Genomic DNA, 21,836 nt, shown 5'->3' on the forward strand with positions numbered 1-21,836 from the left:
ATTTATTGAACAAATACACATTTTCTGGGCAATATTCTAGAATAGAAATGTTTACGGTGTTGCCACCCATAGGAGACTACGTACAGGCTCAACACTGCAGGTCACTGGACCAGACTGGCATGTGACACACTGCTGCCTTCCCATCGCCCTACCCCTAATCTGCCCCCCCCCCAACATTAATTGGGTAAAAATGTCGGTTATTAGTCTCCAGAGGCTCCTGGAACTCAGAAGGGGGAAGAATTTTAGGATTAGCCAGAATAAAGACAAAGAAACCCAGAATCCTTGTTACTTGCCAGGTCATATATCCAGTGATGTATGAGACCTCCCAAGTGGTACCCCACACTACTTTACCATGTTTTATTCCCACATGCTGGCCTTTCCTCCAGAGTCTACTCCAACTTTCATGTACCCCATAAATGCAAAAGCTTTTATATAGACTTCAGTACCTGGTGCTCAGGCACAGATGTGGGAAGCTTAGAGGTGGCTGCCTGTTCATCTTCTGGACAGGTGGGACATGCCACAAGGGAGGAGGCAAAGTCCCTTTTTCAAGCTTAGGCTTCCAGGAGAAGTTCAGGCTTGCCAACCTGGGAAGCAGCACTCTTCCTGGAACAGCCTCACTTGCTGGGGGGGGGGGGTGAAGTTAGATATCCATGTCCCTGTTCTGCCACTTCCCAGTGTCTACTAACCCAGGCAAAAATACAATGGCTAGATCCAGTGGGATTCTACTTGAGGACAAGGTCAACAAAGGGCACAACAAGGTCAACAAAGGGCACAACAAAGGAGCTGGGGAAGGATAGGACAGATGACCTGGAACAAGCGAGGCCTTCATGTGAGAACTGCATCTACCGATGGCCACCCTCTCTTCATGGGAGAACTGCATCTACCGACGGCCACCCTCTCTTCATGGGAGAACTGCATCTACCGACGGCCACCCTCTCTTGAAGTGGGCCTTGCAGCAAAAGGTGACTAGCATCCTCAGGGGAACTCAGGGGGCTTATGCTTCTCTTTACATTATGTCCGCCTTTCCTACCAGAATTCAGAGGTGCATCCCACAAGAACCACTTAGTACGCGTGTTCATGGAGTAGCAGGAAGTGTCTCTGACAGCCACCTCCACTGAGGACAGAAGTGAAGGCAGTAACTCCAGGTTCTATTACAACACACATCAACAGCAACGACAACAAAACATTACATATAAGCTCAAGTCATGGTTAACATTTTTGTCAAAACTGCATTTATTTTGAGATGACATTCTTTGATTGCACATTTGAAATAACTTATTTATATAAACAAAAAGGAATAAAGTCCCCTGCCGCCAAACAAATCACAAAAAGGTACAAGATGGTTTACTGGGACCTGTAAAACCCAAACGCCATCCAGTCAGACAACATGTTGGAGGGCATTTCTTACAGAATTCTCTATGCAGTTTGGTACCAAATTTTGGCTTGGGCATAGTTCAACCTAGAGCAGTGCACACACAAAGCAGCTTCCAGTGACTCTTATACTGTCAATAAAGGGAATCCTTTTGGTATTGCTTACTGAAGAAATTTCTAGTACAAGTGGCACCAGAGGACTGGTGGCCTTAACATGTACATACTCAGTAAGAAGCTCTAACAAGTAACACGGGCGTATGGCTGGGTCAAGTCACCAGCACTGTGAGCAGACACACACTCTTCACTGACTCCCTCATCTCTAACAGAGCTTGCTTCTGAAGGGCTACTCTAGTGCTGCTCTGTACTCAGTAAAAGAGCTGTCACTTCCACGGGGGCCTGCAGTCTTCTTTGTTCATGAGGCTCAAGGTTCAAACCCTAAGCTAAGCACTCTTTCCCTAGCTCCGCTGAAGGCTATGCTTCCTGTTTCCTCTTCTGTCAACAAGGCTAGGCACTGTCTGTGACTGGCTTTTCAGAAGACTATCCATATTTTAAAGAACTCCCCAGCCGCAGTCTTGAGATACTCACTCCAGCGAAGGCCAAGAGGCAGTGGTTTTGTAGGAAACGGTATTTAATAATGGACAGTATCTGTTCTACTGGAGTCCTCCTGGGTAACTTAGCTCCTCACCTGCTTGAAGTCCCAAGTGGGTCTCATAGTCTTTTAATCTCCGAAGGCTCATACACTTTCTCACACTGAGAATTAGTTTACTCACCACCCATAAAACTTGTTCAATTTTATTTTTTTGAGATAGCGTCTTACTACACAGCCTGGGCTAGCCTAAAAATCATGATCCTCCTGCTTCAGCCATGTCCACTGGGATTACAGGCCAGTGCTACCACCCTGGAAAACCTGTCCAATTTTATCTCAACTTAAAAAAAAAAATACAGCAGGAAGGCAGACACTATTTGTTCTATGTACATATATATTTAACTTATTAAATACCTATAATGAACTAGGAATATATATATAAACTCAAAAAATTTATATATATATACTCAAAGCTTAAAATATGGCCCCAGGTTGCAGTCCCTAAAGCAGCAGGAATATACAAAATCATGACTCACTAAATTCTGCCTTGAAGCTCAGCTAAGCAGCAAAAAATCCCTTGAACCAAGGGAAACCCCAAGATGGAGATGTCCCAGGCAAAGACCATGAAGAAGAAACAGAGGAGAGCTAGCCCCAACAGCTGGAGGCGTGAGGCCATAGCTGGTCTCACCTGAGCATTAAGGCATGAGAGCACCTCTAGGGCCTTCAGGATCTCATTACTTTTTAACTTCATTGAACTCAACTCCTTTCCTCTCCCAGTTGAAAGAGTAAAACAAAATTTACCAGGATGTGTTTATTCTCCAACAAATTGTATTTGCTGTTTAAATCAAGTCTAAAGTCAACAAACGGTGGCTTTCTTCATCCTTCACTGACAGGCTGCATTGAGACAGCATTCCAGAATAGCATCCAGTGTTAGCTGTTGGACACTGAACTACTTTGCAAAAAGTTACAGTCACTATGATTTATCAACACATACTATTAGATTTGTTTTTTCTCCTTTCTCTTTTGGCAAACTTAGAACAACCCAGAGAACAAAAAGTAAGTTTGTATCATTGTATAGGAAAATGAAATGGGTCTCTACCTACATGCCTAGTGATTCAGGCCAAAAGGTACAACTGAAATCCTTAGTGCAAGAAACACAACCAATTAATACAGATTAACACTCACTGATGCGTAGGGAAAAGTTTCCTATTCAGAGGTAGAGTCCAGTGCACAAGGCTTGAACACAATAGCTGACAGTCTGAATAAAACTGAGCCAGGCTGTAAGGAGTCACTGTTGATGTCAGATATCAGACTGTGTGTACACACATACAATAAATAGACTGTACAATCTTTTAAAGTAGTTTAATAAACTCCACAAAATAGTATCAGGTGCATTGAAATATTTACATTAAGTCAATTTCCAAATCTCCCATTCAAATAAAAGGAATAAAAATAAGATTTCTGCTATTAAGTCAGCAGTTCTTTCCTGAAATGGGCTGTTAAAAGAAGGTATTTTACACAAGAGGAAGGAATTTGTCTAAGAGGTATTCATATTTGGCTAAGAAAAAATAGGTCCCTTTTAGAGTGTTAGAGATGAGAGACGAAATGACACTTTCTACATTTTTAGACCTGTTCAAGGTTCTGGAAGAGGGAAGCTTTGTTTCCCACTCAGAACAGGCCATCAAAGGTGCAAAGGGAGGACAGTTAATTTTTCACTTCCTGCTTGGAAGTTTAGGCTGGAACTTGCTCGTATTTCTGACTGGAAACATGACTGCACAACACACATTCCACTGAACCCTGACTAACACTTCTGGCTCTATGCTCTTGGGATTTTGACATTTTGTTCCTTCCATTTCCAAAGTGTGCTCCACGGGGAGGGGCCTGTTGGGGTCAGGCATATGATTTTAGGGTATTCAACACTAACTAACAAACAATTCTAAACTTTTCCTAGCTCACACAGCAGAGGGTGTAACAAACCAAATGCTAGCATTTGTCTCAAGTGTCTCAAACAATGAAGAAGAGCTCACAAAGCTCGGTCACTGCAATCTAAGAACCGAGCAGAAGCAAAGCCTTGTGCGGGAGTGACTCGGACTCTCAGACTTCAGGTCAGTTTCTCGGTGACAGGGGACCTTTAACCCTTTGATTTTACTCCACAAAGATTCTGATCTAGCCCCAAAGTAAATCAGAAACAGTCAGAAAACACAAAGGATGGTTATAATGAAGGAAGCATGAGCCTTCACAGTTTGTGTAGCTTCTCCAAGCACCCACAATGAAAATGCAAGTTGAGTTTTTTTTTTTTTTATTCAATCATTCTGTGAAAAATACCTCAGGAAATAGTAACATTTTTTTTTCCCTTTAGTGATCTTCCCGCTGGAATACCCTCCCACCCACCCCCCTTTTTTTTAATTTTAGATTTTTAAAAAAATTGTATACAAATAGACTAAATTTGATTTAAAGTAAACATATAAAAGTCAAGAAGAATATTGCTTGCAACAATGGACATGGAAGTAGAAGAATGACCAGGCAGGGAGCACATGGAAACGGCTCCTCACAATGAGGTCAGGCAAACCTGGCTCCCTGGATGCTTCTCTATCCAGGACGCCTATGCTGAGGACCTTTGCCTTCAGCCACAAAGTCTGATTGAGTTTTGTAATTACACCTTCATGTTAGCAGAAAAATAGAACCTGGGAGGGAGAGAGGCGACAAAACGAAACCAAGAACAACCAATTGCAAGAAAACTGGAAGGCACAAGCACCCATGTAATCTAGAGAGAGCGTTCTCGGAGTGAGGCAGGAGAGGGAGACTTTCGGTTCAGCACTACAGTCAAGTGAATCCTGCTCTTGTGAAAGAGAGTCATATAAAACAGGTGTGAGGAAGAAAGCTCAGAAGACAGCTAGAGAAGATGGTGCAGAGATAAACAATCAGGACTATTTATTTGGATGTCTGTGCCATGGTGGGTACAAACTATATTTTCTGCTCTGTGGGATCAAAACCAAACCAGAATAAAAATGAACAAACAACCCCCTCCCCAATCCCAAGAAAGCAGCAAGAAGGAATGCAGGAAGTCTTACAGAGCATACCGATTCCAAGGGCACAGAGTGGCGCTCCTGACTTGGCTGTGCATTCAATTCTGCTATCTATCTCTGGCTCCATGTGGTACTTATGACCAGACAGGGACCCAGAAACAGCCAAGCTACCAAGCACTCTCTGCCTTAATACAACTTCCCTTTCCTTCATTTCCTCCTCCAGGATTAGAGTCTTTTTCCTCCATGAAAGAAGTGCTGTTCATGACGGCCGGGAAGGCTTGACACCGGGTTCCAGAACACCGATTTCACGTCCCTTAAAGCCTCTTTGCGTGCAGAACGCAGTGTGGAGGCAGGCGTGAAGGCAGCCTTGACGGGGCTTAAAAACAGAAGGAAAAGAGAAAACCAAAACAAACCACCCCAAGTTCATCTTTTCTCAAACAAGAGGAGAAACTGAGGGATGGCATGACCTCAGGAGGGTGCCCCAGTTAGGAGATGATGGCTGGGGACCACCGAGGCAGAATCAGGTTGTCAGCACTTGCCGAACGCTTCCTCGTGGGTTTTCTCAGGTCCTTGTACTTGTCCTCACAGAGACGAGAGATGGCCTGACAGGGAGAAAGACAGTGGAGGTCAGAGCACATACCAGGTCCCATGGGGACCCCTCAGCCAGGTGCTCTGCAAGGCTGCCACCTCTGCTGGCTCAACAGGCCTTGCTGCCCGGCAGAATTCAACTCTGTTTGGAAACTGGGTGGTGGTGTGTGGGAAGGAACACCCACTTCTACTCTGAGAGACCCCCACAATGAGGAAGCACTGGTGAGGATAACCATGCAACAATGGAAGCAGATAGGTGTTCAGGGTTTTCTCTAGGAGCCAGCTGACATGGCGGGTGTTGGTGGGACCGGACTCGTGGGCTCTGAGGGAGGGAGAGGCCACACAGGGCCAGGATGGAAAGACTTTGTAGTCTGCAGCCAGCATATATCTGCCAGTACTTTTTAAGAGAACGTGTTAAAATTCAAAATAGTATTTGAGAAAAACAATTTCAGTAGCAGTAGATAAGAAGGACTGGAGGAGAGAAACAAGACAGGCATCCATGTGCAAGCCAAGTGGCCAAGTGGGAGAGCAGAAAACTAGTAGGCTGAGAGGCCTCATCCTATCATGGTGCACACAGTACTGGTGGGGCAGGCACAATAAACACACAAGTCAAGACTCTTCAGGGGCATCGGAATTCTGGGATCAAGTTCTTTTACTTAAATTTTCTAAGATTAGCAAGTGCTGTTTCTCAGAAACAGTGTATGTCTGAATTTATAATAGCAACAGATAGTGGTATTTCCTCTTAACCAGATGTATGTGGTAACACCACCTTTCTCTGACATGTAGACAGTGTAAAACCCCTCTGAGCCTGCCTGAGAGTCATTTCTTAAGAGACAAATACTCAGCCTGTAAAGGTACGCTGCTCTTGTCCTGTACTGCACACTAGCATGTTCAAGGGGCACGTGGTGCAAATCTAACGGCTGGGTGGCAGTGGAACCTCCCTGCAGCTCTGTTGTAACCCTAGTTCTAGGCACCCAGCCTCTTCCCTTGCTTTACTACGTTTCTTTCTTAAGATTAATGGACTGTTGGGGATATAGTGGAGCACGCCTTTAATCCCAGAACTTGGGAGGCAGAGGCAGGAAGATGTCTGTTGAGTTCAAGGCCAACCCGGTATGTAGAGACCCTGTCTCCAAAATTATAACAAAACAAAACAAAAAACCCCAAACAAAACTCTTTTAATTGTTTGCTCTTTTAACAAGTCTCAAGAAAAAATTAGAACCTCTGTGCCCAAAATGACAAGTTCAAGTATAATGAGCAGGAACAGGGAAGATATTCTGTCGACTGAGAGAATTTCAATGTGGAATTGTCTAGAGCAGAGTGGCCTCTGGACATGTCTACAGAGGACTATCCTGACTGCTTTAATAGATGCAGGAAGATCTATCCACTGTGGGTAGCCCTATTCCCTGGTTTGTGTCCTCGACAGTTAGAGAGTAGAGTAAGCTGGCAGAACACTAATGATGAATGCCTTTATTCTCCCTCAGTTCTTAGATGGGATGTCTCTAGCTGCTTTCACTTTCTTTGAAAGTGGACTATAACATGGTAATTTTAAGCCTAACCTTTCACCCCGTGCTGCTGTCAGGGTATTGTATCACAGCAACAGCAAGGAAGCTAGAACAACAGTCTTCCACAGAGCGAATGTGGAAGAAATTCTCACGAAATACAACTTCCACAGAAACCCAAACCAAACACCACCACCACCAAACTACTTCCACCTCTGCCTTGACTTTACTCAGCCACTGGCTTGTCAGAGTGCCATTCCAGAGAGGGAAATGCTCAGTAGAGTATAAGCCTTAGGGAGTTGGGAAAAGGTCTCCATGCTCCACTGCGGTCTCTGGCTTTGTGCTGGTTAGTTTTTGACAACTCAACGTAAGCTTAGTCATCAGGGAAGAGAAAACCTCAGCAGAGAAAATGCCTCCACCAGAATGGCCTATGGGCAGTGCCATCTCTGGGCAGGGATGTACAACAAAGCACACTGAGCAAACCATGAGAGCAAATTATGAGGCATTCCTCCAGGGCCTCCGTTTCGGTTCCTGTCTGTCTTCCCTCTCAATGATGGACCATGATGCAGAAGTATAATTCTTTCCTCCTCAAGATGGTGGGAATGGGAGGTGGGTGGGTGGGTGGGTGGGTGGGAACCTGGGGGGTGGGAGGAGGGAGGACAGGAATCTGTGGTTGGTATGTAAAATGAATAGAAAAATCTATTTTAAAAAAATGCCATTGGCCAGTGTTTTATCACAGCACAGAAACCAAACCAGAACAGGCTCTATGGCTGAGATTACATTGTCCAGGGGCTGAAGTCCAGAGGGATGAGATCAGGGTTAGCACACAATAAAGTAGTGGGGGTGGGGTGAGGGGTGGGGGTGGGGTCTCACTAGTGTTCCAGTGTTCCTTCTCATCACTTTGCCTTTCCTGCTACCTGCTATAAAACAGATGTAAAGCGCTGGTGAAAACACCCATTTGTTGTGATAAATAGTCACAGGTTAGAACAACAGCCTTCAACCCGGACCACAACCAGCTTCAGCTAAGAAAGAATTCTTTAGGGGAAAAAACAAAACAAAACAAAACAAAAACCAAAATAATAATAATAATAATAATAATAATAATAATAATAATAATAATAAAAAATAGGGGAAAACATAATAATAAAAGCTTTTCTGGATTCTCAATTGCTAAGGTTACTTAGCAGCTTCTTCCCACTTTAAAAAAAAATCATGCTGGGAAATACTTAATTTTGTGGGCTTATAATCATAAAAACAAAAGAAAGCAAATCCATAAATACAAAGATGCTTAAAAGAATCTTCGATTTAAATATAGACTTGATGTACATTAAGCAAAAGCTGCCATATGGTTGTTAAAATGAACTATACATATGTATTCAGTTAGTGACCTGGCCAGCAATCTGTCGAGGGTGCTGTCTTCATTCCACATCACATACAGAGACACAAAGTGTGGGACACAGAGATGGCAATGGGACAGTGCACTGCAGTGGTGGGTGAATCTACCACTCACCTCAAGCTTGTGGGCACGCTCCCTGCTTAGAGGCTCCAGGGGAAAGCTCAGGTTGTTTGCTTCTGCCAGAGAACGAAGATCAAAATAATACTTGGCATACACACTGGAAGGAACATTGATGTTGAACTGCAGCAATTCTAGGAACTGTCGCTCCAGCTCATTCCTGCAAAACAAAAGCAACAATAGCTACACTTAGCTGCCTACTGGCAGGCATGGCTGACAACCCACTCAAGACCCGACTCCAGAAAATTGTATCCTCCAGGAAGAAAATTCATCTAATTAACTGTTTGGGTGAACACCAGCTATGTAGTATTACCACCAAACAGTTATGAAAAGGCAAATCCCATGAGCTGGAGCCCAGAGAGATGAAGCCCCACTGAGATGACCAACAGGAACTGCTTCAAGGAGACACATGTCTCTAAGGCCTGACCCAGACGATGCTTACCCCTCACCTGTAATGAATCCATCAAAGACAGGTCACAGTCTCAGGAAATACCTAGAAAAGCTGGCCTCTGTAGCTGAGGTCTATACCTCTTCATTGGGTGTGTGCACACACACATGCATGCACACCCGTGCAGTGTTTAGGTGCTTCCTATGGGAAGGGTTCAATTCCAGCTCCAGTCCTTAAAGGAATTCCAGAAGCCTGGGCATTGAGCTGGGAGAGGGGGAACATGCTAAAGAAGCTGACAGCCTACCCCTACTCCAACCTTAGCTTAGCTGATCTGCACACTGGACTTTCAACAGTTCCCAGGTAGAGTTGGCTCCACAGTGAGAAGAGAAATGTCTAGGTCCATCCAGACAGCTCACTTTTATTTTGATGAAAAAGAATGGCAACAGAGTGAACGTTCAAATTTCAATATTGAGAATACCTCATTCATCTTTCAAAGTAGGCATATTTGTTACTATTGTGGGAGTTGGTCCTGGTTATTTCTCCATAAAGTAAGCACTCCTGTATGTTGGGCCAACACCCTGGGGCACCTGACTCTGACCTTTGTCACAGCACACTAAAACTGTCTGGTGTACTTGGCTTCTACTTGTCTTAGCCAGGACACCTAGATTTCACAGCAGCTGATGCTCTAGACAAGTGAAGGCAGATGTGAGGAGGGAGGATAGAGCTCTGGTGGGAAGGGACAGCCAGAGATTGGGGAACTGTCATCAGAGGAACTTGCTAGAAGCCTGACCTCTAACCTCCAGTTGTGAAGCTGAACCTGGGCAGGTCCTGTCCCTCCTACCCACCACTCTTCAGACCTCAGCCAGCACAGCACTATCTTGCTCCCAGGCTAAACTGAGTCCCACTCAACTTGTGCCTAAGAACCAGCTCATTATGGTGTCAGAAGCTGCGACAATCTCAGAGACCCACATTTCACAGTAGCTGAGGTAGAGGGGCTAAGATCTGAGCCACAGCTACCGGGCAGAGAAGAAATGAAATCCAGCAAGCACACAAATACAGACAGATGAAAGTAAGTAAGTAAACCAGTGAGTTAAGCAAGCTGCTGATGGGAGTTCTGAATGACACTGCTCTTGGGTCTTTTATTTGGACAAATGGAACAATCTTGCTTGTTTCTATATGTCCCTGTAAAAGGAGCTCACATGTACCAAATGCACAGATTGTGCTGAATTTTATACTTTTAAGGAATTTATATTAGTGTTATTTAGGAGTTTTGTTTTTAAACTTTAGTAACTATGCTTTATTTAAGTGAGATTTAATAAAGTAATCCCAGTTGAGTGTGAGGCAGTAGCTTATGGATATAGACTGCCTCCTGGTGATGAATGGGCTTCACTGCAGAGAGTTAGTCTTAAAGAAATGAGACTAGCCTTAAAGTGAGCCCCTGTGACGGCACACTTCTATATTTCCAACATTCTAGAACTTGATAGAGGAGGATCATGAGTTTGTGGTCAGCCTAGCAAATTCAAACAAGATTTATAAAATAAAAGTCATTTCCAATTTTGAATTTTCAATCCACAGAATGAATTTAAGGATAGATCTGAACACTTCCTGTGTAGTAAGTAACAGGAAACGAACAGTGGTACAAAAGGAACAGGCTCAGTGGGTTTCCTGCCTTCATCTGGGTCATCCTGAGCAAACAGTTCTGGGGTCAACATTTACAAGAAACACATTCAATCAACAAAAGCTCCTTTTAGAAGTGACTGCTCCACTAGTTAACACAGTACAGAAATGTAACTGCACTGGTGACATTTAGTGCAGCTGAAAAGTGGACTTAGAAGTGGAGTAGAAAGTTATTCAGTCTTTCTAGAGCACTGAGCTCACTTCAAAAGCCTTTAAATGTCCCAACAGCCCCTGGGGAGTGCACGCCCGAAGGAGTCCCACACAACTGAGATAATCCCAAGAAGGCATCTCTGCAGTCATGTTCATTGCACTTTGATTCACACTAACCCAACCTGGAAGCACCCGAAAGTGACCACTGGCAGGTGAGTGGGTAAACAAAATGTGGCACTGTATACAAAATAAAAGAGTATTCAGTCTCAAAGAGAATGATGACAGGTCATAAAATAGATGAGCTCCCAGGACATTATGCAAGGACAGTTAGCTACAAGAACGTAAACCTTATATGACTGACCTAATGTGACTGACCTAATGTGAGGTACCGTGAGCAACACACAGACCCACAAAAAGATGGTGGCTAGGCTGGAGGGAGGGAAGGAGGAGATGGCTGCACAACAGTGAGAACGTACTTACTGCATGCTGAAGTCAAAGTTTCGTGCTACGCATACTTTAACCACAAACTGAATAACAAAACCAGACAGACACCAGTCTCCTACAGAGGGACTGTGGTTCTCTAGGTCCTCACCTGCCATGTGACACACAGAAAAGTAGCTTGGCTTCTGGTCATTTGGGATTCCCTAGAATACATACGAAAATGGCCCTTACAGGACTACTGTAAACAAAAGCAAAGCATACACACTGCCAAGTGAAATTTTTAGAAATGATTGAGTAGAGTCTAGAAAGAAGGCTCAGTGAGTACAGTGCTTGTCCTGATCTTGTGATGACCTGACTTAAAATCCTCAGAACCTGAGTAAAAGCTGGGCACAGCAGTGCACATCTGTAATTCCAGTGCTCCAAATGGAGTTGGAAAATGGAAGATCCTCAGAAGTTCACTGGCCCACCAGCCTGATGTATACAGTAGCTAGGGACAAAGAGACCCTGTCTCAAGGTGGAAAGAGAGGGCTGACACCCCAAAGTTGTCAGACCTCTACACATGTATACCCATACACATGCACACAAGCTATACATGTCCATGAACTCAACACAAGCAGGCCTCACCATCTGCTTTCCCATCCACAGCAATTATCATTTGATCCTTTGGTGTTCAAAGACGTCCTATGATGGTGTGACAACTTAATAGCTAGCCTGTGATCTACGCTTACCTGCATAGGATTGGGCTGGTGTTGGAGCAGTGACTGTCTGCCCACACAAGTTTGTAAATGGAACCAACTACCCTTCCAGAGGGTTGCAGACAGGAGTGCAGGTCTAGTGGCTATGAAACCCCTACTACCCTCTGAACAAAGCGGGTCAGCAGGCACAGACTCCACAGAGATGTCTGGCTTGGGGATCCTAGGGACACAGCCTACTGATGAGGAGGCAGAGTTAATCCTTCTCTTAGCTCAGGCTCCTTGCTTCCAAGGAGACCTCATCCTACCCCACTCCTAAGAGGCATTTTCTTTTTGTTCAGTCACTTCAATGGTGTGTTCCATTTTATTTTGGAGGACTAAAAGAGCTTTAGTGCAAAAGACTGGATCAAGGATTCATTACAAAAAGAAAAAAGAAAAAAAAATCTAAGGCTTATAGGCTCTACTTCATTACCCAAAAGAAAACAAAGCAAGATGATAGTGGGAATCCCCTCTCTCCACAAATGTGGTTCCAGGCCACAGACTCCTGGGTAACTCCACCTTTCAATGGTTTATAGCCTATTAGGTCTGCCAAGACTATTGTGACAAATGCCACAGGCAACACATTCTCACTTCTGTAGGAGGTTGGCACCTGTGGTCTCTGAGGTTTTCCTCCTTGTCTTACAGGTAGCCTTTCTCCCGGGTCTCCCATGGTCTCAACCATGCTGCCTATGTTCTCAGGTTCTCTGCTTACAGAACATCGGGCATACTACACCAGGGTTTACCCTACTGGCCATACTCACCACTTCAAAGACCCCTTCTTTACATGGTCAGAACCTCTCATGTGATCTCTCACGTTCAGCCTCACAGCACTGTCATCTGGCCCTCCTTATATACAGAACACATTCACTTCCTCCCCCCCATGACCCACTCCAGTATTACCTCTAAGCCTACAATAGCATCTAAATATGATCGAAATCAGCAATGGGTGACAACGTTCCATGGGTGCTTTCTGAAATAAAATTCTTTCCTCGCTGTGAACCTGGAAATCTAAAGTTATCTGCTACCAAAATACAAGGGTGGGCAGACACAGGATGGACATTCCCTCTGGAAAAGGCAGAAATCTTTTATCTACAAAGAAAGGGGTTATGCATCTCATGTAAGTCCAAAACCCAGGAAGACAAACTCTAGTCACATTCCAGATGAGATGAGATGAGATGAATCTCTTGGGTGACTTTCTATCACTGGGTCACAGCCCTACCTTGGGAATACACACCTCCCTAGGGTTAAGGACAAGAATCCACTTCTCCACCAGATGCCTCTAGAGGACGTCTTGCATACTCCCTAAAGTCTGGCAATCTTACTTTGTTTTGTCCCATGCCTGTGCCTTTTAGTTCCAACAATGACATGGCTGACTCAACTAAGTCCACCTCTTGTCCATTCACACTGCAGCACTCTCTCTGGAGCAGTGGTTCACCTTGTACAGTATGAAAAGCTAGGATCAGAAGATTGTAAAGGTTCCAGATGTTCAACCTGAACACCTGATTCTTCGTAATAACTCCTTCTTCAGCTTACTTCTCCCCCTTTTATATTTTATATTTTACTCCAACAACAAAGTAAGAATCAAGCCCATCTTCAGCACTTCGCTCAAAAATCCCCGTGGCTGAATTCTATATTCTGCTTTCTATAAAATAATGGTCAAAGCTCACCTTTCCTCAATTCCCACAAATGCTCCTCATGTCTGCCTGAGACTTCACCAGAGACCCCTCTGTCTCATTCGTAAGAGTCTGTTCATGCTTCTATCTGCACTTAGACCTGAGATGAATAACCTTCCTTGCTGCTCTTTTCTTTCTGAGCCCTCAACCAAAGTACCATCAACGCCCCCACTTCCATCAACAATCAAGAATCCAGGGTTAGCTTTCTTTTTGAAAACAAGCCTCTGAACTCTTCTAGCCTTTGGAACTGAGTTCCAAATTTACTTCCCCATTTTCAAGCATTTTTTAAGGTGAGAACATACTTTGCAACACTGAAATCTGCAATAGTGTGCTCAGGCAGCCGGGACAATATACCAGGGAGACCGGGTGTCTTAAGCAACAAATGTTTTCCCGTGGTTCTGGAGGATGGATAGCCAAGACAAAGGCATCTTCTGAGGTCTTTCTCCTTGGCATCAGATGGCTACCTTTTTGCCCCATCTCTCTGTGTGTCTGTGTGAGGACACTGGACCTATTTGATTAGGACCCATTCTAATAACCCCATTTTAGTTTGATGTCTTCTTTAAAAATTCTATGTCCAATTTTAGCCACATCCTGAGTTTTATGGGTCTTCTGAAAAGACCTAATTTGGCTGCTAATAGCCAGAACCTGTTACAGAATGTGGGTCCTACTCTTCATGCTGGGATATGCATTTACCTGCAGTAAAAAAAAAATACTTTAAGCATGCTGAGAAAGACAGCAGTATGGGGGAAAGACTTCTTCATCTGCAACCATCACTTCTGTCTGCTAAAGCTGACTGACCAGCAACAGCCTTGAAGAAGGAGCACACTATTGCTTTGGCCGCTTTTCATGACTTTTCTTCTGTCTGGGGAGGGAGGCAGGCTATGCATTCAGCCTTATGCAGGTTCGCCACCCCAAGGTATAATTCCTGGAGTGTCAGTATTGAACAAACAAATAATTTCAATGACTAGCTAATAGCAAAATAAAGGAGTACCTGGTGGACTTAGGTGATTTGTATTAACAGATGACTATAATTTTAGCATGTAACTCAGAAAACATAAAAATAATTCAGTGGTACTAAGACACCAAAATCCCTTGTAATGTCACAGTCTCTCAGCTATTATAGAAGGTAAGAGAACAATGGGAACAACTTATGTCACTAGGTAATAATCACACATGAAAATATGAAACGGTGAAAGAAAAACCAGCTATACCAATCTCATTAATAGATCTATTTCCCAGAAGATTTAGTTTATCTCATAACCTTTAATAGATTCATATTTTTTGTTTTTTTGAGATAGTGTCTAGGCTGGTTTGGAATTCATCCTCCCATGCTATCTCTGAGTGCTGGGATTGCAGGTGTAAGCTACCACGCCTGACTCTCCATACTGTCCTGAACAACTGAGCACTAATGAGATGAAGTTTTTAAAGTGAGACTATTGCGGTCCAGAAAGTAGCACTAGAGTTTCAGGCTATGTGCATGCTTTCTGTTACAGACAATTTTAAGGAAAAGACTATTGAGGGAGGAAACTCAAAAGGAAACAGAGCTCAATGAGAAAAGGGGCAATCTAAAACCTCCGACTCTGAGAACATGGATAATGGTGACACTCAGGCTCTAGTTCACACTTAACAATTTTCAAATGGTTTTAATCACATATTATGATGAGAGAAACCTGTTCCCTTGCTAATTCTGAGGCAAGTCTTGGTATACGGCTGGCCTGGAACTCATGGATCCTCCTGTATTAGCCTCCTGTGTTCTGGGATTAAAGGTGTGTGTCATCATATTTATTGAAAAAGTTTTAGTATCAACTTATGTATGCAGTAGACAGACAAAATTTTCCAAAAATTTTTTAGGAATGGACAAGCCAAGCTAGAATGTATGAAGACCTCTGTGGTCATGGTGGATCACCATACAAAGCATTCTTTTCACTGATGCTCTACTAGGAAGAATTCTGTGGCTTCCTTTCTTTTGCTGTGGATGGGGCTAGGGACAGGGGAGGTGGGACAGGACAGACTTGTATATCCACAGATCTCCATGCATGTTATCAGGTTCCCTCTGGAGACTACATAGGCTTTTCAGTACATATATACACAGCACAGATTAACAGCCCATTCAAAACAAGAACTCTGGCTCTCAGTACAAATGGAGGGATCATCACACAAGCATCTAAGCAGGCTGCTACTTAGTCAGGAGAAACAGGAGCAGGCCTCAGGGAGGTCTGTAGTCTGCAGAGGCAGGTGAGGGGCACAAGAAGTCCATGGACGAGGTCACCTTCCATTTTCTTCAAGAGGACTAGTGACACTCTGGCCTTGAACTCTGGATCTTCTTGTCTCCACTTCCAAGTGCTAGGGATTGCAAGATTGCGTCACCAAACCTGGTTGCAGCCTTCACGTTTAGAAGCAAGTGCTCCCCTTGTGCTTTCCCCGCTGAATCACTGACAAGAAGCCATCCAGCAAATGCTATATGACCTGATGAGAGTGAGCATAGGGCTCGCCTGTCAATGAGTCAACTCGGTCACCAATAGGGTTCAAAGAAAGGACAGAAACCAGTGTAAAAAACAATTCTTTTTCTTTTGACGAAATATGGAACACATAGAACTTTGGCATGAGTACTATTATAACATGTACCATAATGCTTTCAAATCACGAAGCAGTTGTCTTCAAAAAAACCCTCACTTGAAAAAAATTTCAACCTCATTATAATATATAATTGCTTAAGATACTGAAGGTTCAACAAAAGAACATATTTGGTCATCAAAATAATCTCTTTCTTTAGAAGCTACTGGGGCCCAACCCAGGATCTTGGATGTGTCAGGCAAGCCTATGAGCTTTATCTCCAGCCCCCCAAACAATTCTTTACATTGAATTTCAGCTGAACGAACCTTGGTCAAATTTTCTAGATTTTTTTTTGTGTGTGTAGAAAGGGACTTGAATTCCAAGAAAAAAAAAAAAGTCATTTGAAATACATTATAGATAGTTGAAAGAATTTTGGCTTCATCTGCTCCCAAGAGAAGAAATATAAATTCTGGCTCTCTTACTTACTAGCCAAGGGACTTGGACATCCTATTTAATTTCTTGGTGCCCTTAATTCATCTTGATGGGGATATTAGCACTTATGGGTAACCACAAGACATCACTTAACATATAAAAGCTATTCCTTTGGGTGTGGGATGTATTTAGTAAATGAGCAGGAATATTACTGTGGCTGCTGCTATTATCATACAGTCCAAGCAACTTTTCATATCATGGTTATTTTAACCTTCATTATACCTGGAATTCTAAAGTAAGTGGTATTTTTACTCTCATCTCTTTTAGACAGGGAGAGAATGAATTAAGAAATGAATATTCAAGCCGGTTGGTGGTGGAGCACACCTTTAATCCCAACACTCGGGAGGCAGAGGCAGGTGGATCTCAGTGTGTTCAAGGCCAGCCTAGTCTACACAGCTACAAAGTGAGTTCCAGGACAGCCAGGACTATTACACAGATAAACCATGTCTTGAAAAACCAAAAAAACTCCAAAACAAACAAACAAACAAATAAACAAAAGACTATTTTGGCCTTCTTCATAGCCTAGAGACTAACACAGAGCAATCCCCCTACCCCCCACCCCCGTAATTGTCAGCTACTGTTTTGTTAATCTACATCATCTCCTTTTCTTTTGTAAGCATCTGGGTTATAGTAGTAACTGTATGCAGAAGCTAGTCTCAGTTCCGCAGCTGTTTTCTTCTAAGTGGCTATAACTGCACAGAGAACTCAGGCACTGCTACCTTAAAGTCCAAGTCATTATCCATCCACACAAACAGGAAGGGTCAAGCAGACGATTCCTTGGCATGCAATAAAGAGTTGAAGGATATCAAGGAACTAATGCAAGAATAATCCCTAATAAGAAGCATGGGCTAGAGTTGCATGCACTAAGGATTTGTCTCCTGTCAGTCAGAATGATAGTGCTTTAGAAACTTCCCTCACCCTGAAATATGGTAAAGAACTCTGTACTCTTGTGAGATCGATCATCTAATAAAAACTTGCTGTTTTTCTTACTGCGATGAAGCAGCAGACACAGAAGGGCTCACAGACCCAGAAGCAGAGCTCTGAGGACATAGGGCTTCGAGGGGTATCACAGCATAAGGTACCTCTGAAGCAGGAGGCAGTAGTCGGGGAGACTGGTGAGGATCTGCAGCCAGCATGCCAAAACGCCTATAGCCTGGTTACTCTCCCACACAGGCTGCATGAAGACTCTCACTCCAGAGCTACTGGGCCCAAGAATGTGACATGACTGGGATACAGCTGGTAACCTCCTGTCAGAAAGTTCCTCAAGGAGCTTAGCTAAAGAGCTATGTTAAGCAAAGAATGCCACAAGACTCCAGGTGGCTGAGAGAGTTGAATGCTTCTGTGACTACTGTGTGCCGGTCGTCAGCTAATAATTCTTATAGAATCTAAGGTCTGAGCCAGCTGGGAAAATCCTCACATGGCCCTAGGAGCCAGGGGGACATCTCTCCCCATGGAGGCTCCTCTACTGGCCTTGGAGAGAGAAGGGCAAGAGGATGCTGGTGTACATCAAGCCTCAGAAATACATGGCTGATATTTTTTTTGTATCTGAACTTGCCAAATATACCAAAGCATGGGGTGTGCTTTTTGAAGCCAAACAGAAACACTTTAATTCAGCTCCCGAGCTTCTTAGGTTAGGCTTGTTGCTCACAGAGGAACATGGGCTTTGTTACTGGGCTGAGGTGACAAAGGAGCCCAAATACAAACCCCCAAGGAATATTTATCTGTAACAGTTTCAGCAAATACTTTCACAAAACCGGAAAGTATTGCTAGTAACCCGTTCATGATCACAATGACAAGAAATACAGTTCACTCTATTTCCACAGGCAGGTTCCCTGCGGGGCCTGACGACACTCAGCCAAATTCACTCACTCTTATGTGGGAACCATGCAGCTTGGTCTTGGATCAGCACATGACTACCTACCTGTCCACTGGGTTTCCTCAGGGCAAGGCACCTGTGGAAACCAACTCTCACTTGGCAAGGACAAGTAGTCTATAGGACAGTGTAGGAATTTGCAAAATTCATGCAGCTTGCAGGCTCTTTTCTCTCTCGTTATATTGTTGATTCTTTGGGAAGTTCTTAGTTTTACTTTGTTAGTCACACATGCAACAGCTTTAATTTTCCTTGGAAATTCTGCTCTTTCTCAAATATTTTCTCCTAAGTTTCAGCAGGGGGCTAATGCTTCTCAAATCTCTTATCTGGAATTGCAAACTACAACTCCTAATCCTGGGAACTTTTCTGACTCAATAAAGATAGTTAGGTACATATGAGAAAACAACACTTGGAACATTAAGCATGTCTCACAGTTCTCTGGGAAGAGGAGTAAGGCATGCATACACAGAATAGGGAAAAAGTCTCAGGAATACACATAGTGGTAACTGTGGAGAGAAAGTTCCCTGGACATCAGCATACAGAATCAATGATAGAATCTAGTATGAGCCAATGGGAAAAAACACAATGTAAAATATGGAATGGAGAAATCCATCTTATATTGGTGGGAGAAGTTATGATAGAGTGAGATGGGGAAAGAGTGCCTGATCAAAGTCTGCCTTTTACAGAGAGATTGAGAGACAGGACCCTCTTGTAGAAAAGGGAACTGTAGGAAAGTGTATCTTGGAGGCATGAAAGAATTGTCTGGGTATGAATACTGTTGTCCATAAAGCACTGTACCTACGTCTATTACTTTTAAACTATGTAACCACAGGTAGCTGCCAGGAGACATAAGTGCTGCAAGGGCAGGATGTGTGTGGCTCGATATTTAGTTAAGCTGCAAAAATGCTGAAGGTTATGTAGGGGGTGGGAAAGTGTATTTGGGGAAGCATAAAGGGAAACAATGGGGGCTTTCATAATGTAAAATATGATGTTTCTCAAAAGTAAAAAACAGCCAATAATAAAGCTGTTCATGTAACCTTGGTAAGAAAACCTCTGTTTAAATAAGGACTGATCGAGCTATTCAGGGCCACTTGAGTGCAGTCCACTTGGTGGTTAGAATTTCTCCTTGTGCCAGTGCCCCTTCCCCATCTTCGGACCTGAACCTGAGCCAAGGCTGGACCCCGGCAACTCTATACTGTACAGATCACCCAAAAGAGGCATGGTCTCCCTCTAACTCAGCCCTGAAACAGAGTGATGCCCACACTTACATGTCCTCCACTGTGATGTCTTTCAGGATCTGGCAGTAATCTACATTCCACACAGCCTGGTCATCCCACACCTTAGAGGCCAGCAGGATTGCCCCGAGAACAATGCGCTTCCAGTTGGCTGGACAGATGTCAATCTCTGCATACGTCAAGAGCCTTTCAAGGTATACCTGAGGAGACATGAGGAAGCCAGTGCTAAATGCATTTAGTTGTCTCCTCCACCCAAGGAAACTGAGCACAAATCCTACTTCAACAGTCCTGTAAGCAGGGGGTTACCTGGATATACTTATTTCTTTACATGAATATCTGCTGTAATCAGTGAAAAAAAAAAAGTCTTGAAAATGATGTCATTATTAAGTGCAACCAAACTCAAGGGCAATGACAAAAAATACATCAAATATACATAAAAAATTTGTTGAACATACTTAAAAATATATAATCTATTATTTTTTAACCTACGTTTTTTTTTATTGAAAATATTTTTTTTCACAAATTATATTCTGATTAGTCTTCACTCCCTCTGCTCTTCCCAGTTTCTCTCTACCTCCCCTCCCATCCAGATTCCCTCCCTTTCTGTTTCCCATTAGAAAACAAACAGGCTTCTAAGGGCTAATAATATAAAATATTATGTAAGATAATAATACAATACTGCCGGGCGGTGGTGGCGCACGCCTTTAATCCCAGCACTTGGGAGGCAGAGCCAGGCGGATCTCTGTGAGTTCGAGGCCGGCCTGAGCTACCAAGTGAGTTCCAGGAAAGGCGCAAAGCTACACAGAGAAACCCTGTCTCGAAAAACCAAAAAAAAAAATAAATAAAAAAAAAATACAATACTATAAAAAATGTAAGATAAAACAAAAATTAACACATTGGAATTGGACAAAACAATAAGAAGGAAAAGAGCCCAAGAAAAGGCACAAGAAACAGAGAACCCCCTCATTCACACAATCAGGAATCCCATAAAAACACTAAACTGAAAGCTATAACTGCCCCCAGGACATACTTGTTTTTAAAAGGCTGAAAGGCCCTGTGAGTTTTATTAGAAATAGGCTGGAGGTCACACGCTGTAATAGTGAAAATGTAGTTGACCTTGTAAATATTGAGGCTGGCATAAATCTCAAAAGCTGCAGGTTAAACTATATTCTGACACAAAGAATGTAAAGGCTAAAAACCTACACAATTTTTAAAAGGTATTTTACCCTTGATCTTAGCTAAGTTCTAAGAAGTCACTGACCTATAGAGTAATTTTATTTTTAAAAATCATTTCTGTGTATGTATAATGTGTTAGACATGTCATACTGCACAGGTGGAGGTCAGAAGAGTAGGCTTTGTGGAGTAGGCTCTCCCCCTTTACTTTTCTGTGGGCTCTGGGAATGGAACTCGGGTCTCCAGGCTTGGGCAGCACGCACCTCTACCTGCTGAGCCACCTTGCCGGCCGTTATAGAGGTTGGTTTGTTCTGTAAAGACAGGGTAGCACAGCCATATCTGATGGGGATGGCAGACGTCATAAGCTGCACAGCTTCTTGACAAAGACCCAGCAAAGCTGTGCTCATAATAGCTGTCATGCCACTTTTGGTTTTCATCTCCTTCTGTTACATACTTGGTGGACTTTTAATATTTATATAATTTGGGTATACTGGGTTGATAGAAAATTTCTTATGAATCATTTATGCCTTCTCCCAGGAGTATTGCTTCTAAGCTTCCCCAGGAAAGTCCTGAACATACTACCCCTCCTGCTTTTAGGGAGATGACCTTATCTACTTGAAGGTTTTCCTTATGCCTTGGAGGTTGTGACTACATTTAGAAGCTGGAGGTCTCTTTATGAGGCTATGAAATATTCTTGAAACATCTGTCTCTGTACTTACAAAGGAACAAGAGAATCAAAACAAAGTAAACTTAAAAAGGTGAACAAGATTCGGTGGGCTAGAGGAGTTGGCCGCAGATCAGACAACAAGCCTCTTCCTACTATAGGCTCAGGTGATTATGTGGCATCTACAACAACAAAGTGAGTTAGTT

General features: G+C 43.3%; 1 protein-coding gene across 1 annotated transcript in view; it reads right to left on the reverse strand.

Moving 5' to 3' along the window:
* Nucleotides 1–1,203: 1,203 nt before the first annotated feature.
* The window catches only part of Ccny (cyclin Y), a 134,425-nt gene continuing 113,792 nt past the window's right edge, over nucleotides 1,204–21,836 (reverse strand). Inside the window, exons 8-10 of the mRNA XM_059263773.1 lie at nucleotides 19,827–19,993; nucleotides 8,581–8,743; nucleotides 1,204–5,585 (exon numbers count right to left, since the gene is read on the reverse strand). Coding sequence (XP_059119756.1) covers nucleotides 5,469–5,585; nucleotides 8,581–8,743; nucleotides 19,827–19,993 — 447 coding nt within the window. The 3' untranslated portion in view covers nucleotides 1,204–5,468. The remainder of the gene's footprint in view (nucleotides 5,586–8,580; nucleotides 8,744–19,826; nucleotides 19,994–21,836) is intronic.

Source organism: Peromyscus eremicus, chromosome 5, assembly GCF_949786415.1.
Source record: "Peromyscus eremicus chromosome 5, PerEre_H2_v1, whole genome shotgun sequence".
Classification (NCBI taxonomy): Eukaryota; Metazoa; Chordata; class Mammalia; order Rodentia; family Cricetidae; genus Peromyscus; species Peromyscus eremicus.